Source organism: Mandrillus leucophaeus, unplaced genomic scaffold (genome assembly GCF_000951045.1).
Source record: "Mandrillus leucophaeus isolate KB7577 unplaced genomic scaffold, Mleu.le_1.0 Scaffold227, whole genome shotgun sequence".
Lineage (NCBI taxonomy): Eukaryota > Metazoa > Chordata > Mammalia > Primates > Cercopithecidae > Mandrillus > Mandrillus leucophaeus.
In genome coordinates, this window is record NW_012102332.1 from 161,947 (window position 1) to 178,240 (window position 16,294).

A 16,294-nucleotide genomic window follows, 5' to 3' on the forward strand; every position below is an offset into this window, starting at 1 on the left:
CATGTTGGTCAGGCTGGTCTCGAACTCCTGACCTCATGATCCTCCCACCTTGGCCTCCCAAAGTGCTGGGATTACAGGCGTGAGCCACCGCACCCGGCCCTTACTCTTAAATTGTAAGTTATCAAACTTTAGTGTCTAGCATTTTCTCAACTATAAATCTTTTACCAAATATTCTTGTGTACCTACAGAATTATGAATATGCAGTAATTAACCTCATTGAGATTAATCACAAAATCAACACTAGCAATATTAACTGTTTATACTGCATTTTGTTTTATTTTATGTATCTAAAATTTACTAACAGTACGACTGTATCCAGTACATGGACAGATACTGTATCTAGTACATGGATGGATACTGTATCCAGTATCCATCATATCTCCTAACTTGCCTTCAAACATCTGTTGGCTGGTTAAAAAATTTTAATCTTGGAGATGAAAATTTACCAAAACAGGATATTAAATGTGTTCAGGTTATTCCAACTATTCCAAACAGAGTTTTAAAAATGGTTTTGAAAAATGCAATAATCATTAAAACAACTGTAATACAGCACAATAGTAGTTAAGGTAATAATACTCATTTGGACAATCTAGTCTGTCTATAAAAAATAAAATCTCATAAATTAACGCATCAGGTCAGGTTGCCCTAGAGCATTGTTTTTTTCAAACTTGTCACCTGCAACTCATTAGTGGGTAGTCTAATCCATTTAGTGGTTTGCAATCAGCAATGGGAAAATCAGAATGCATTCCACAAAGTAATGGACACCTACTGTTTTGTGAAACTTCTGTTTCAATTAGATATCAGACGGATATGCATGTACTGGGATGCTATGTAAAATACTAGGGATTGCAGTCAAAGAGTTTGACAAAACTAGCTGAAATTATCTTCTGGGTATCTTCAACTTTAGGGTCCCATTCTATGAATTTAGTCTTTAGATTTAAATAATGTCTGTTCTTGTTCAACACCCATCTCTAATATTTACAAAATCATTTTTAGGCCACACAGTTTGAGACTGTTTTGTTGTGGAAAGATCAAGAGTCAGTCAGAATACACCTTACTAGTCCCACCTCTCACTTACCATAACTTTTAACCTTTAAACTTTAGCAAGCGATTCAATTAAGCCTCAGTTTCCTCAACATACTATAAGTTGTGAAGGCTTATTAAGAATATATGAGAAAGAGTGTTACCTTTTAAAACAATTTTGCTCTTTGAACAAAAGATTTGCAATTTTGTGTCCCCAAAGGAACTTGATATAGACTAGTTCCAAGATCTAGAGTCAAACAAATGTAGATGTGAAAATAACCTTGGGGAAAAAAAAATAGTTCCAGTTGGAAACCTGTTTCAAGCTACGGAGTATATAGAATTCTGAGGAGACTAAAATTAGAATTAACATCTTAGCTCAAATGTGGGACCAGGCCAACATTCCATATTGCCATGTAATCCATTCTGAGTTTCCTTATGCCAGTTCCCAACTGGTTAGTGTTAAAGATGTAAGTCAGTGTTTATATGTACCTTTACATCCAAAGGTATACTTGCTTTTATCAAATATAATGTATTCCAAAGTGGGAAAAAAAAAAGATTATCTGGTATTTAGACTATGCATTCTACAGCTTTTCCCCACTAACATTCATAGATGAGAGCTGACTCCTCATCATCAATGTAAAACCTTTTAAAGGATGTGGTGGAGAATTTCTACAGGATTGAGAGGCCCTGTGTTCTACCTAGTCTCAGCTCTACCTAAGACATGTCAAATGACAACTGAAGCAAATTTATCTTTATTATCCATAAGATGTTACATGCCTGTCCACTTCCACTGATCTCTATTCTATGCTCTCCACCTTGGTGCCAAAAGAATGTAATGCAATGCAATATGTTCTATTGTAAATGTAAACATACAACTTTACCTATTTCATCTGTAAAATAAGCATAATACTATCGCAATAAATTACTGTATGAACTGCTTAGATTCCCTGCATAAAGTTAGTGTTTAAAAGTACTAGCTGTTGTTGCTGTTATTTTATTGGTTCTAAAACTCTCTTCAATGATGACCAATAATTTTTTTTTAGGGTTATGAGTGATTTTTATTTTCCTTATTCTTTTCCATATTTTTCCATTTTTTACAACAAATACATTTTTCAGAGTCAGAATATGTTCGAATATAAATCTGTAAAGAGAGTAATTTGAAAAGTAGTTGGTAACTGAATTCTGTAGACAAAAATTTTGTTATTACCTATTTTAGATTACCATTCTGCTACACATAAGTGATTTCATAAAATACTGTGCCACTTAAAAATAAAGGCTGGGTGCCGTGGCTCACACCTGTAATCCCACCACTTTGGGAGACCAAGACAGGCAGATTGCTTGAGCCCAGCAGTTTGAGACCAGCCTGGGCAACATGACGAAACCTTGTTTCTACAAAAAACTCAAAAAAAAAAAAAAAAAAAAAATTAGTGGGGAGTGGTGGCATGCGCCTATCATCCCAGCTACTCAGGAGGCTGAGGTGGGAGGGTCAAGGCTGCAGTCAGCCGAGATCGCGCCACTGTACTCCAGCCTGGATGACAGAGTTAAGACCCCGTCTCAAAAAATAAAATAGTAAAAACAGAATACATAAATAGCCCTTAAAACTATTTTATTTTAATTAACACATAAAATTTAGCAATAACCATTTTGATAAAGGCCATTATTACATAAATAGCTGTACTGATAATTCTTTTTCTTAAAAATAACCTCCATCCATTGTTCAATTTTAAAAAGATTTAACAAATATAAACCATAAAGGTGTATTCTTTCCCTAACAGTTATGCTATTTAAAACTGTATGTTGTTGTTGTTTAAACACAAACTTCACCATAAAACTGTAAGTCAGAAGTTGTTTTAAATGCATTAGAATATTTGAAATTTGGAAGACTATGTCAAAACATTCTAAAAAGGAGAATGTGCATGCATGCCTGAATTTATTTGGTATACAGATGTGAAATTTTAGGTATTTTTAAAAGTACAGCGTACGTTGTATTTATTTAATATGGACACTAGCAAGAGACAGAGATTACTGGGCAAAAATAAACAAAAACCTCCTGGATATAATCATAGCTACCTCTTCACTGCGTAACTTCCTCTTCTTTAGGACCCTTGACTTCATCAATTGCTGGATAAAATGATTTTTAATTTCTGAACTTTTTAATTGGCCATGATGAAGAAATCCTAGGGTGTTCATTTTTTTAAAAAATCTGACCTGATATCAAAGTATTTGCAGAATACCTAGCAGGATGACATCTTAATATCAAAATATGGTATTACTAGACTTACAGGAATCAAAAGGAAAACCTCCTCACTTAAAATCTTAGTTTCCTGAGCTATTACATCAAACCCATTCATAATTTTTTTAAAAAAAATCTTTAATAGCATGAATATTTAAGTAGAAGCAATACTCAGATAAGAGAGACCTCTAACACTTAAGAATGCCTGGGATTTCTAAGAAAGGCTAGCTTCAACTACTTCAGTCAACTTGAGGCTTTAACTATTGCCTGAGATTTCTAGGTTATCCAGATTAATTTTTTCATGTTCACTATAAACACATGAAGAAAAGTCTGTTACATCTCAAATGTAGTTTAAATGTTTGGGTAATACCAAATCACATAATCACATATGTCCATGAGACCTGGAATCCTGACTTCTACTTCCAATTCTGCCATTAATTTATGTAGGCTAGAATCTCTTTTAGATTTCATTTTCCTCACATGTAATACTAAGAAGTTTGATGTTTCATTGTCTTAAATTATTATATAATGCTGAGGATCTATGTATATATAGGCTTCATTCTCTCATTCAGTTTCTGAGAAATTACTTTGAGGGCATAAACTAAGAATATTTCTTGGTTTCATTTTTTATTTCAATTAGAATAAATCACAAGAACAATGGAAATTACATGTTAACCACAATATACTACTGTATGTGTAAGATAAAATTAAATATACCTAGAGCAGCACAGAATAATCTTATTTTTAAAGCTCTGTGAGTCAATGAATGAATAAAAGAATTAAGTTCGTGTTTCAATAATAAGAGTGTTCACCAACGCTGGAAGCTGGGAGCTGAAAATGCTGGAAGCTGGGTTAGACTGGGCTATTAGAAACCAGATGAAAAGGGCCAGTGACTTTCAGAGGGGATTTTGCAGAACCTCCTGGTAGTGGGGCTTTTTATTTGTGCCAATCACCTTTATTTGTGCTAATTCCTATTTTTGAACTTCCCTATTCAATTCCACATCTCAGCCATTCCTTTTGGTTTTTAGGTATTTATGTGAAATTCTAGAATTCCCTGACTAATTGGAACCAAGTTTCACACCACCATCATCCTCTATTCCAAGCTTGCTGCCCCCATGATCCTCTTAAAAATCTGAGTTTCCGAAAGACACAAACATACTTGTATATCAAAATGGCCTTCCTTTCTCTATGTATGCTCACATACATACATACATAAACATACATGCACAAACACCCCAACCCAAGATGTACCAAAAGCCACCTTCCCAAATACTGGAGTCTGGCTTTATCAAAATATCTGTGGAGTATTACCAGAAATACAGATTCATAGGCTCTACAATACAGCTTCTAATCTAAACCTCTTAAAGGATAGGGCCCTGGATTTTTTTTTTTTAGAACAATTTTCGCATTCAGATGTGAAGGCAGTTTGGGAGACCTCATGATGGCAATACTATGTTCTTCCATAAACTTATAACCTCTATCTTCTCCTTTAAGAAGTAATTTTAAAAATCTTAATACATACTATCCTTGGAAGTGCTTCATCTAAGAAAAATGAGAAATTATCTACTTGTAAAAGAACACGCAAATGGGTAAATATGTAAAAACCTCATCACATTTAGGAGTGTCTTCATTCAATGAAAGGTGAAGTCTAAGCTCATGTTTATCACTGTACTGTTTTCTAAGGAACAATAACAAAAAACACTGAAAGTAAGTCCTAGGGGAACTATGGCAGTAAGCTAAACAGGGGTAGGGTGGGGGTGTTCTTAGGCAGTTTTAAAGTGTTTGTGAAGAGACAATTTATATGCTATTGATTCTAAAATTCACTTTTCTTTTTTCACATTATCTGTGAAATCAGATTATACCATACAAATGACAGCATCTTACAATGAATTGCTGGTATTTTTCTGTCTTAGCAGTAATAAAATTATAGTGTTTTCTACAATCAGAGATTAAAATATTACAAACATGAATTCTTCTCTTGTCATCAAAGACAATTTCTCTAAAAACCTCAGGAAAAAAGCTGCTAGTCTGGTTTGAATATCACAATATACAAAAGCAATGAATATATTTTTCTTTTTTAAAAAAATCCGTAATTATTAATTCAAGTTACCACTCCTCAACAGAAAACATACAAGAGTCTCATATATGAAGTCACTATTTTCTGGGCTTGATTTCTAAACTAAGGAGTGAACTCTTCTTTCAGCTCTTAAAGCCTAAGATCTCATAATTTTATTTATCAATATTAAGCTTACCACAAAGTTTCTCATTTCTTCTTTTCTACCCAACGCTGCTATACAGTTCCAAAATTAGCAAGTCATAAAAAAGTGGCCAATAGTTTGTTCACTGTGATATATAAGAATGAAGCTTAAAAAGCAGAGATCCTTGGGAAATAAGGTCTTGAAAAACTCATCACTACTTTTGAGCTTTCATATGAGAGAATAATCTTAAACCACTTTCTACTATAGACCTTCTACTATGTGTTACTAAAATATGTGGCTTTATCATTATCATCACCTGCTGTGAATACTTAGTTCAAAAAATTACGCAGGTTATCAATTTTACTTCTAAGACCTATTTTGATGCTGGTTTTTCCAGTGTTTTCACATTTTGTTATTTTTTTAAAAAAAAAAAAAAAAAAGAAAGAAAGAAAAGGAAGAGAAAGCAAGGGAGAAAGTTAGTTAAGAGTAAAATCTGCTTAGTGGGAGCATTTAGTCCCTAAGAAGCTTCTCAGTGAGCATCATCTCTTTCTACTTTAACAGTTTATTAAACTGCCTAACACACATGATTTCTGAAGTGAACTGCTTTTGTGGGCAGGCAATATTCAAGTACATATACTATCTAGTGAATCCTGATTTATAATAGGCCACACCATATTATCTAGTTTTGATATAATTAAGCAGAACTTGCTAAAAAAAAAAAAAAAGTTACCATAATTAAAGAGCTCACAGTTAATTTTACACTAACACCTGAGAAGGCTTTAAAAGCGGTTGTTTCCTTAAAATTCTAGAATAGAATTTAAGAAATAGAATAAAGTATACACCAAGTACTTAAACTTTTGTTGTTTGTTAGGCTTGCTTTACTAGAGAAAAATCGGGGGGACTGAGGAAAATAAGACTGAGTAGACTTCTGAGCAAAAGACAGATAAGGAAGGTAGACAATTTTTTGAACCCTGGAATGAATCTTACAGTGTAATTTCATTGCTTTTAAAGGCTAGACATAGCTTTTGATGAAGACAGCAGAAGGGATCTCACCTCAAGAAGCCAAACATAAAGTATGTAGCTTCAGCATTTGCAGTTCTGCTCCAACAATGGATAGTCATAGACAGACCTCAACATACCTTTCATAAAACATCACTCACATTCTTATAAAATACCCTATCATTCTGCTAAACTATGTAAAGCAAGGTGCTGGCTGCCTTATGATCAGTCGTAAGATGACTTCCCATCTTACTTAATAAGTCGTTAAGTCGTTAATTATTCATGTGTCTCAAAACTAGGTAAGTGAAATAAAAAGGGTACCAGAAAGCAAGCAATAATAATGACTTCAGGCAGTTAAAGCCCCCTTTTGTCTCTGCTAGAAAACCACCCGAGTTGCTTAAATAATGCAGAATCTTTCTCCACCACTATAAACATATCTGACATTAAAAACAAAAACAAAAACAGTAACAAAGAAAAAAACACACAAAATCTCTGCAATTTGTAATTTCTGAGATGTCAAATAACTTTTTCCACTGGGCTATAGTTTTATGAATTCTCAAATTTAGACAATTCTAAAACTAAAATTTAGACATTCTAAAACTAAAATACATTTTAAAGTAAAAATCACATTTCCTAGTTGTGTCAGACAACTTTCTCTACTAGTATACTATAGTAGTATTAACTACCTTAATTTTGGTTGACATTAAATTTTACTTGAAGACGATAAAAAAGCAGCAATGACAGGGATACCTAATACTAGAAACACAATAAAACTCTGAGACAATACACCTGTGACAAATGTAAATTCTGGTAAAATGTGACTGACAATTGGTTTCTGTCTTCTGGCCACTCTTATATTCTTAAACAGATACACTAAAAATCATCTTTTGTGGAGAAAAGCAAAGCAACAAATGGCAACCCCATCTGGAAAACCAGGAAGTTAAGACGAGTACCTGAGTTTCCAGTATTTCCCTGCTCGATCTCCCTGCACTTGATGTTACAGGCACCACCACGAATCCCCAAATTTTTGGAATAGCTGCTGTTTTCCAGAAGTTCCAAGACCCAGAGTTGTCTCTATGAATTTTTAAGTGGGAAGAAACTACCACAGCCAGGCAGTGCCGTCCATACAGGGATATTCTAAGTGGCCCAGCAGGACTCAACTCTTACTGGCAACAGGCACTGGTCTGCCATGGTCACTTCATCAAGTTCACAATAAAACAACTCTGAATTTTACATGATGGAATTTTTGGGACACTACCTATAATTTTATGGTATAGTTTTACTGTACCATTTCTCCCAGTTCAAGACTTCACATCCACACTTATTACTGGGTATCTCCACATTTCTCTTGTTCTGGTCTTTGCCCAACACTCTATTCCCTTCTGAATGAAAGAAACTTTGGATCTAGTATTCAAGATTTAGAAAATCCACTCTTTTTCAAAGATAGAGTGAGCATTATATAATACAACCGATACTTTGTAGAAAACATCTATAAACTTGGACAGGAACAACAAAGTATAATACTTATATCTAAGATCAGAAATGTCCATGTGTTCCTATGCTACATGGTATCATTTTTTTCAGTCACTTTTAAAATGAATTCACTGAACTGTATCATGATATCCCCATTATTAGGTTTTTAATCTAGCAGCCCAACTTACCCGGACAAGTGCATCATCTATGATATGGTCACGTCTAACTTTGAGTCTCAAATATGGATTCAACTGCTGTCCTTGAACTAAGCTGTAGAGAACAGTGATTCTTCGTTCACTGTACATGCGAATTCTATTGTCATAATATAATCCCAAATTCTTTGTGACAGCATTTAATATAAAGGGACATGTCATAAAAGAGAATTTGTTCTCTGTTTCTACTTTGAAAAAAGTATAATCTTTATCCATTTCTAGAACCTCATTCAGTGGTTCATTAATAAACTCTTCAAAAGGGATAAGTGGTTTTCGACAATCCAGGGTTTTAACACCAAGTTCAGTTTCCAGGGGGTCCACTCGAGGACCTTTCTTGTTTCTTCTTTCTTCTCCCAAAAGCTCCTGAAGTGTCAGCTCACTGGATTCAGGGATGGGCTCTTCATCATCTTCTTCATTGTGATTTGTGTCCACTTCCCCTCCCACTACATTTGCATAGTAAACCATTTTCAAGCACTTCGAAGCAGCAACAATGGCATCATCATCGTTCACTAGATTTCGACTGTTAAATTCATTGCTTATGACTTTGTAAGTAATAAGTTGCTGAAATGTCTCCATCATTCTCCGAATCTGGTCTGCATTGTATTTAGACCACAGTCTGATCAGTTTTCCTTGGGCTGCAAGGGGTAGCTTGCTCATTGCTTTGCAAAATAATGGCAAAGCCATTTCCAGATATTCAGGACTGTGGAGATTTCTATTCTCCATTACGATAATGAACAAATTCAGATAATTAGGATCTCGAGAGTATACATTGTGATACGTCAAGTCACATTCCACGTTAGGTGACAAATATACAAGTGCATTGAGAAAGGCAGTTTCAATTTTTTCATTAGACAGCAATCTGGTGTAGACCCTTCTAATGGCATCAATATCCACAGACACATCATCAGGGCCTACTTTTTGCAAATTGTTGTCTCCCTGTGAGCTATCACCTATCCTTGAGGAAGATGCTTCTGAGTCTTCTTCCATAGCAGCAGCAGAACATGCAGCTTTTTCCTTTTCATCTTCATCCTTGTCTTCATCTTTTGCTTGAAGAGATTTCAGTTCTTCCTTGGTGTGTTGTTTAACTTTCCGGAAGCTCTGTACCAATGCCTCAGCACTAGAAAAAACTCTTCCAATAACACGAATTAAAGGGGAATAATCCTCTCTTTCTCTACATAATTCAAGAATTTCATATACCTTCTCTTCTGTTAAGTAAGTCACATCTAGAAAATCAGAGGAAAAAAGAGAACATTTATTTTCATAATATGCATGTTTACCCTGTTGCAAAAAGTTCTAATAAAAGTAAAACAGCCAAACATTGTAGTCGCAACATCATTTATACAACTCTAAAAGTATCTAATACTTAGATTCAGCAAACAAAATTCAATGCTTACCTATTTTTTTCAATGAACTACCTACACCAATGACCTGACCCATGCTTTTACATTCTTTCAACAATGCATAACTCTTAATGAGATCAGGAGAGTTTAAACTTTCTTTATAATCAAGATATCTATTAATGTATAGCTTTATTTATAAATATGAACCAATATGTCATATACCGATTAATCATAATACAGCTCTTAAAACCTCACTGTAGAACAGAAATACTACTAATCTTCTGAGAGTTTTCTTGTTTCAGTACTCCGTTCTCGAAAGACCGAGAAGGCAAAGTCTTAAAAGAAACGTTCCTTCAGCATCTATGTATGTATTAAAAGAAAACTGGTTCATTTTGGGTCTTCCTAGTTTGTTCTAGGGTAGTCATTCTGTGAGTGATTGAGAAGAATATACCATTTCTCATCAGCTCTTGAGCAGAAACTGCTTTCTGCAGCCAGCAATCAGGTTAGACTAAGTCTCACAGAGTGACAGAAAATAGTTTTTGAGCAATGAAAACAAACAGTGCGAAGAAGGCAACTTATGAGCTGGCAAGCAGTGCAGAGACTACGTAGTCATCAAAATCTATTTCCTCTTTTCCTGGGCACAGAGTTGGACCACATTTCCCAACTTTTTGAGATAAGTGTTATTTTCAGGCCAATGCTTTCCCCCTTCTGGCTAACAGGATGAAAGATATTTTATTTTACAGGTAAAAACAAATGATATATTTTGTGTACTGACCAACATAATACTGAGAATAGTCTTAATTCTCCCTTTCATCAATAAAGTGACATACTTATCATCATCAGATTAACTACTTAAGGGGTTAATTTTAGAGGCACACAATCCTACCTCCATTGTGCCAAACATACCCTTATACATGTACTATACAACATGTAGAATTTTTAATGACTCCCACCTCTGCTATAATATATCTGTTTCACAATGAAAGACAATATAAAATGTAAGTGATCATTGAATGGTCTCCAAAAATTGAACCACAAAAATACCAAATTTTATCATACTAAGGATCTGATCTGTGGCCAAGCTACAAGAGTGTCAACACTTGCAGTTTCTTTTATGGGCCTTAACTCTTTAAGAACTAATTCTCAGATTTGTTCTATTAAGAATATATAAGCATCTTTTGCTAAACATCAGTAACCTTTTCCCCAAAAGCGTAAAACCACTGGAAGTCTATTTCTCATTATTTTCATTGAAAATTTTTATAATACCTTCTTACAAGACAATGCAAAACCCCTATCTAATTTCCCAAAATGTAACAGAAAATTAAGACATAAAACACTTTGCTTCCTGAGCAAGTCATAAGCTTAACAAAGACTTGCTTTGCATGCAGTAATATGGCCTGTCCTAGGGATCACGAGTCTAGACTCACATGTCCTTTGTTGATATGTCATGCTTTCGGAACATCTTCAAGTGATTCTGACAGTCTACTAATCCTATATAGAATGTACCTATACTTTTTCCATGTAATGTTTTTTGTTGTGGTTGCTGTTGTTGTTTGAGATGGAGTCTCGCTCTGTCGCCAGGCTAGACTGGAGTGGCACGATCTCGGCTCACTGCAACCTCTGCCTCCTGGATTCAAGCGATTCTCCTACCTCAGCCTCCCAAGAAGCTGGGACTACAGGTGCACACCACCACAGCCGGCTAATTTTTTTGTATTTTTACTAGGCACGGGGTTTCACCATGTTGACTGGGCTGGTCTCGATCTCTTGACCTCGTGATTCGCCCGCCTTGGCCTCCCAAAGTGCTGGGATTACAGGCATGAGCCACCGTGCCTGGCCTGTAGTGTTTAATATGTTAAACTGAATTTTTCAGATATATAGATAAAAATTAGTCAAAAAACACTGTAATTAGATATGAACATTCATAAAGTTTGGTTTACTGATAGAGGTGTTCTACTGAGAATATATTAAATAAGACATTTTTTGTAAGATTTCTTGTGATAAATGTGTCCCTGAAAATACTCAATCTTTTAAATTCTGCACTTAAAAACCTTTTACACAACAAGAGTTTGGTGCAGACTACTTAATACTTACGCAACTTTGTGATTAGTGTTAATAAACATAATTAATAATCAAAATAAGAGTACTAGTGCAGAGAAAGCATTTCTAATTTCTAATATATGATAGTAACTGTAAAACACTGCAAAAACAAAAACAAAAACAAAACAGTAAAGAACAGGGAATAGTACCAGTAGCAGATTAGAAAGCAGGAAAAAGGAAAGGTCAAAACTGCTAACTAATGCAGACTTCAGCAAAAAGAGGTGGGGGCATAAAGACTGGATAAAGCCACACAATAAGCATCTCTAAGATGGAGCATGTGGCCAAAAGAGCAGATGAGTACATTCCTCATGTATCACACCCCCCCCAGCTGGCTGCATTCCACTGTGCCAGCACTCTGCATTCAGTTACTGGTACTCTGTGGTGCACACTTACTGGAGAACTGTGTACAATAAAGTCAATGCAGCTTCCACATTATACTGACACACTATATATATAGACATTTACCTATTTTTCCACAGTGTGTGAGCTAATTCATGAAACAGAACTATACACTCTGAAGCAACAAAGTTGTGTAAAGTGACGAAAATAATTCTGTTGTGGAAACAGTAGAGGTTATAACACAATGCCACTTCACTAATTCTTTCAAACTTGATTCAGATGATGTTACTGAAAGTTTTAGAGGCAAATGCCTCTAAAATTCTGTCACTTACATGTCATAAACAAAAAGCTTTCTCTCTTAAAATACAATTGCCTCTGCGTGTGTATGGGGGTGGGGGTGCAGGGGCGCTAAGCCCTGGCAGTCATTCAAAAATTTGATTACCGCGTTACTAATTACATTCACTGAGGAAAATAACTTGGAGTTTTAGTATTAGCGACAAGGTAATCGAATCCTGAATTTTGGACACAGGACCATTTAAAAAACAAAAGACCTGAGTGAAGATTGTCATTGGTAGGTCACCACCCTTGGCAGCATGACTGTACCAAATGTTTGTGAGGAGAGTGAGAAGCATATATTTGAAGGAAATGTAGAATTCTCACATAACTATCACAAAATTTTGTCTTGCCTTCAAAAATGGAAAAAACCCACTGCTTCCTCTTCCTACTTCTTTCATCACATCATCCTGAGGTTCCACAACTCATGCCAGATACTGAGTCCAGTTATTCTATAACTTAAATAGATGTTGTGGCCTAGTTTTGGAGATTAACTATCAATTAATACTTTTTTTCCTAAGAATTTTAAAAAGTTCAAATCCATCTATTAACAAATGAACTTTTGGCATATGATCTGCTTCTAATTAGCAATGATTAAACCTGTAAAATGTAGTTATTATTCCTGTCCTTTACCAAAACAAAAAATTGGTTCTACGGTATCAAAATGTCTTAATGTCACATAAGAAAAAACAAATAAAAACTCATACATTTAAATCTCCCACATGGTTTTCAGCCAACAATTCTCAATTAAAAATAAAACATCTTACCTTTAAAATCAATTCTAGTGCCTTTCTTGTTCATTTTTATCTCAGAGCAGGAGTTGTTGGGGGCACCTTTCGAGTTCTCAAGGTAAGCTGAGCTTGCTCCTTTCTTGGAGGGATGAGGATCACAGAGTTTTGCATTAATCTTATAAAGCTCGAGGGCTTTAATAGCTGCTGCATTATTATCCATACGAAGAAAAGTTGGACAGGAAGCACAAAACTCATTCGTGCAGGCTTCATTTCCACAGCCCTCAGTTAACTGGTGGTAGTAGCGTTCTATTAGATGCTTTGCAGCTGCTCGCTTCCTGTACCAAACAGTCAAACAATAAGCACAGTGATTAGTATAGCTGTCATGTACAAAGCTCAACAGATCATCAAGGCAAAAGTTAGTCAAGCGCTGAAGTGATTAACCTGTGTACGAAGATGAGAAGTAGAAAATGGAGATGCACTATTTACCAACAACCCCTGACTAGTGAAATAGCGAATAAATATTTTCTAGGATATTATGATAAAGCATGTCAATGCTTGCTGACTGCATTAACAGAGTACACACTCCTTTGGTTTAAAAGGGGGGAGGAGGGCTTGTCTGATGGTATATGTGCTTAAGTTGTTTAGTACAACAGCTGAAAAATCACCAGGTTTACAGCTAAGAGTTTTAGGATTCTATCATTTTAAAAATTAGCATTAGGAAAATCCAGTTTTCCTTTACATAATCACTATTTCATTTTTAACAGTTTGTAAACATTTGACTTACAGTTAACACAGAATATCTATCTGGAATAAAAACTATTTTTCCCAATTATCAACCACATGGGAGACTTAAAAATAAATTTGTAAGTGGAATATCCAAAGCTAGTGTTACACTGAAAGAAAGTGGCTGCAGCCTGAGTGAGGCAGATCATGACTGTAATCAATCCCATAACTGTGGGAGGCTGAGGCACGCAGACTACTTGAGCCCAGGAGGTCAACACCAGCTTGCGCAACCTAGTGAGGCTACTCTCTACAAAGTGTTATTTTTTTTTAAATTAGCCAGGTGTGGTGGCATGCACTGTAGTCCCAGCTACTTGGGAGGCTGAGGTGAGAGGATCACTTGAGCCTGAAAGTCAAGGCTGCCATAAGCCGAAATTCTACCACTGCACTCCAGCCTGGGCAAGAGCTAGACTTTGTCTCAAAAAAAAAAAAAAAAAAAAAAGGAAAATAAAAAAGAAAAAGAGGCTCTAAAGTATACAATCTTAAATCTAAAACTTGTCACTAAACCTCCTCCTTAGTTCCACATTACAAGATGGAATATTTTAAGTTGCATCATGCAAAATCTTATATTCCTTTTACTCTGTGAACTTAAAGTACACAGATTAATGTCCTATTTCAGCTGTTACAAGAGAGCTACCAAAACTGAGGAAGGAATTATGTGATCAAGTAAGAAGTTAGATGACATTATCTCTATATTCAACACTAAAGAGTCTGTACTTCTACTAACTGATGATGAGAACACCATAATTTCAGTAGAATAAACTACTGGATCCAAAGAAACGTAAGTCATAGCTATTCCTTTTGGTCCCAAATTCACAAGTATGGAAATAAAAACTACGAAGAATCAAAATTATAAGAAAAATAATTCAGCTAATTTTCAAAACATTCACAGAATTATCTTACTAACATGTAGGACTAAATGATCAATGGCAGAGAATTTACATCTTGCTAATCATGAGAAACTCAGTAACAAGACAGCAAGTAAGTGAAGAGACAAATGAGATCCAATTTTGTCTCAAAAGAAAGACTTTGACTGTCTAAACTATGCAGGTAGGTGACAAAAAGTGGTAATTCACACAGATTCAATTCATTCTGGTGCTTATATTTTTTCAAATGTTCCATGCAAATTTACCACTCACTGCATGCAGAGAAAAAAGAAAACCCACAAAGCACACGTAAAAATTGCATAAACATGACTTAGAGACATTTTGTTATCGATGAAGCTATAAACAACCCAACCTGAAAATTAAAAACTGTTATCACAGATTTATCACTATGCAAAATATGAAAGTGAAAACATGTAAAAATAAAAGGGGAATGGAGAATCCAGAAACTTTAAAACATACACTGTTAGTCTTCAGTAAAGAAAGGGAGATAATGTCATGTTCTCCCAAACTACAGTGACTTCCCTGGTGAAAATGTAAACAGGTATTTCCTTTCTGGAGGAAAATAGTGAATACGTATCAAAAGTCTTAAAAACATGAATACCACATGAATGAGATCCTACTTGTGGAAAACAATTTGACAATTTTACAAAAATGCAGTTTCCATATCTGAATAAAATCAACATGTTTAATAAAAGATTACGTAAATGAACTGATAATAGGTCACACAATAAAATAAAAACTATCAAGAATGAATCTGACAAGGAACTGCCTAGTCTTCTTGATATATCACTAACTGACAAAAGTCAGTTACAAGGTAGCAGGTGTAGGATGAACCCATTGTTATTTCAAAGCATTAATAGCATTTTCTCTGGACGATGTGATTAAATTAGTTTTAAAACTTCTTTCATCTTTTGATTTCTTATTTATTCTTTCCATAATAAGGATGCTACTTGCATATTAAAAATTAATAACTATAAGGGGAAAACAACAGTTTTAAAACTTCATATACATGATTTGAATGGCCCCAAGATGTATTAAATTGTCTCTGATTTTTTAAAAAAATTATAAAGTCAAAATACTAAGATAGATATTTTTAATGTGAGCTTTTATACTAAAATAACTTCCCCAAAACCTGTCAGATACATAGTACTTCTTTACATACTACATAGTAGGAGAGTGATCAGCACAAACAGAATGAGACTGAAAAATCAGAAGACCTGCATTAAGTGTCATCCTTCTGTCCCTAAGTAGCTGTAGGATCCTAGGGAAATAACTGTCTAGGCCTCAGTTTTCCCAGCTTTATGAGTCCCTTCAGTTCTAATTTTAAGTTATTTTATGTAATAGGGAGGTGAACAAGAAACCAGTATTTGTTGGATGCCTGATAACATATTACACACACTGCGGGGCACTTTGACATAGGTTATCTCATTTGAGTATCATGATACTGAGGATTATCTTCAGTCCACAGCCAAAGAGAGAAACAGAACTGGAGTCAAATCACCAAACCCAGATCTCAAAGAAAGTACACAACCAAGACAAGAACAGGAGTCCAGGAGTCTTTCAGCTTCAGAGTCTAAGTCATTTTGACTATACTGTTTTGCAGAAGGTGATTCATTTCCAAACAATTATTTTTTAACATGAGTAATACT

At 35.0% G+C, this 16,294-nt stretch overlaps 1 protein-coding gene across 4 annotated transcripts in view; it reads right to left on the reverse strand.

Moving 5' to 3' along the window:
• Window positions 1-16,294, reverse strand: part of UBE3A (ubiquitin protein ligase E3A) — a 99,423-nt gene that overhangs the window by 23,724 nt on the left and 59,405 nt on the right. For all 4 annotated transcript variants that reach the window (XM_011981472.1, XM_011981471.1, XM_011981470.1 and 1 more), the window contains 2 exons: window positions 13,015-13,313; window positions 8,115-9,361 (listed from right to left, as the gene is read on the reverse strand). In XM_011981472.1, coding sequence (XP_011836862.1) covers window positions 8,115-9,361; window positions 13,015-13,313 — 1,546 coding nt within the window. The remainder of the gene's footprint in view (window positions 1-8,114; window positions 9,362-13,014; window positions 13,314-16,294) is intronic.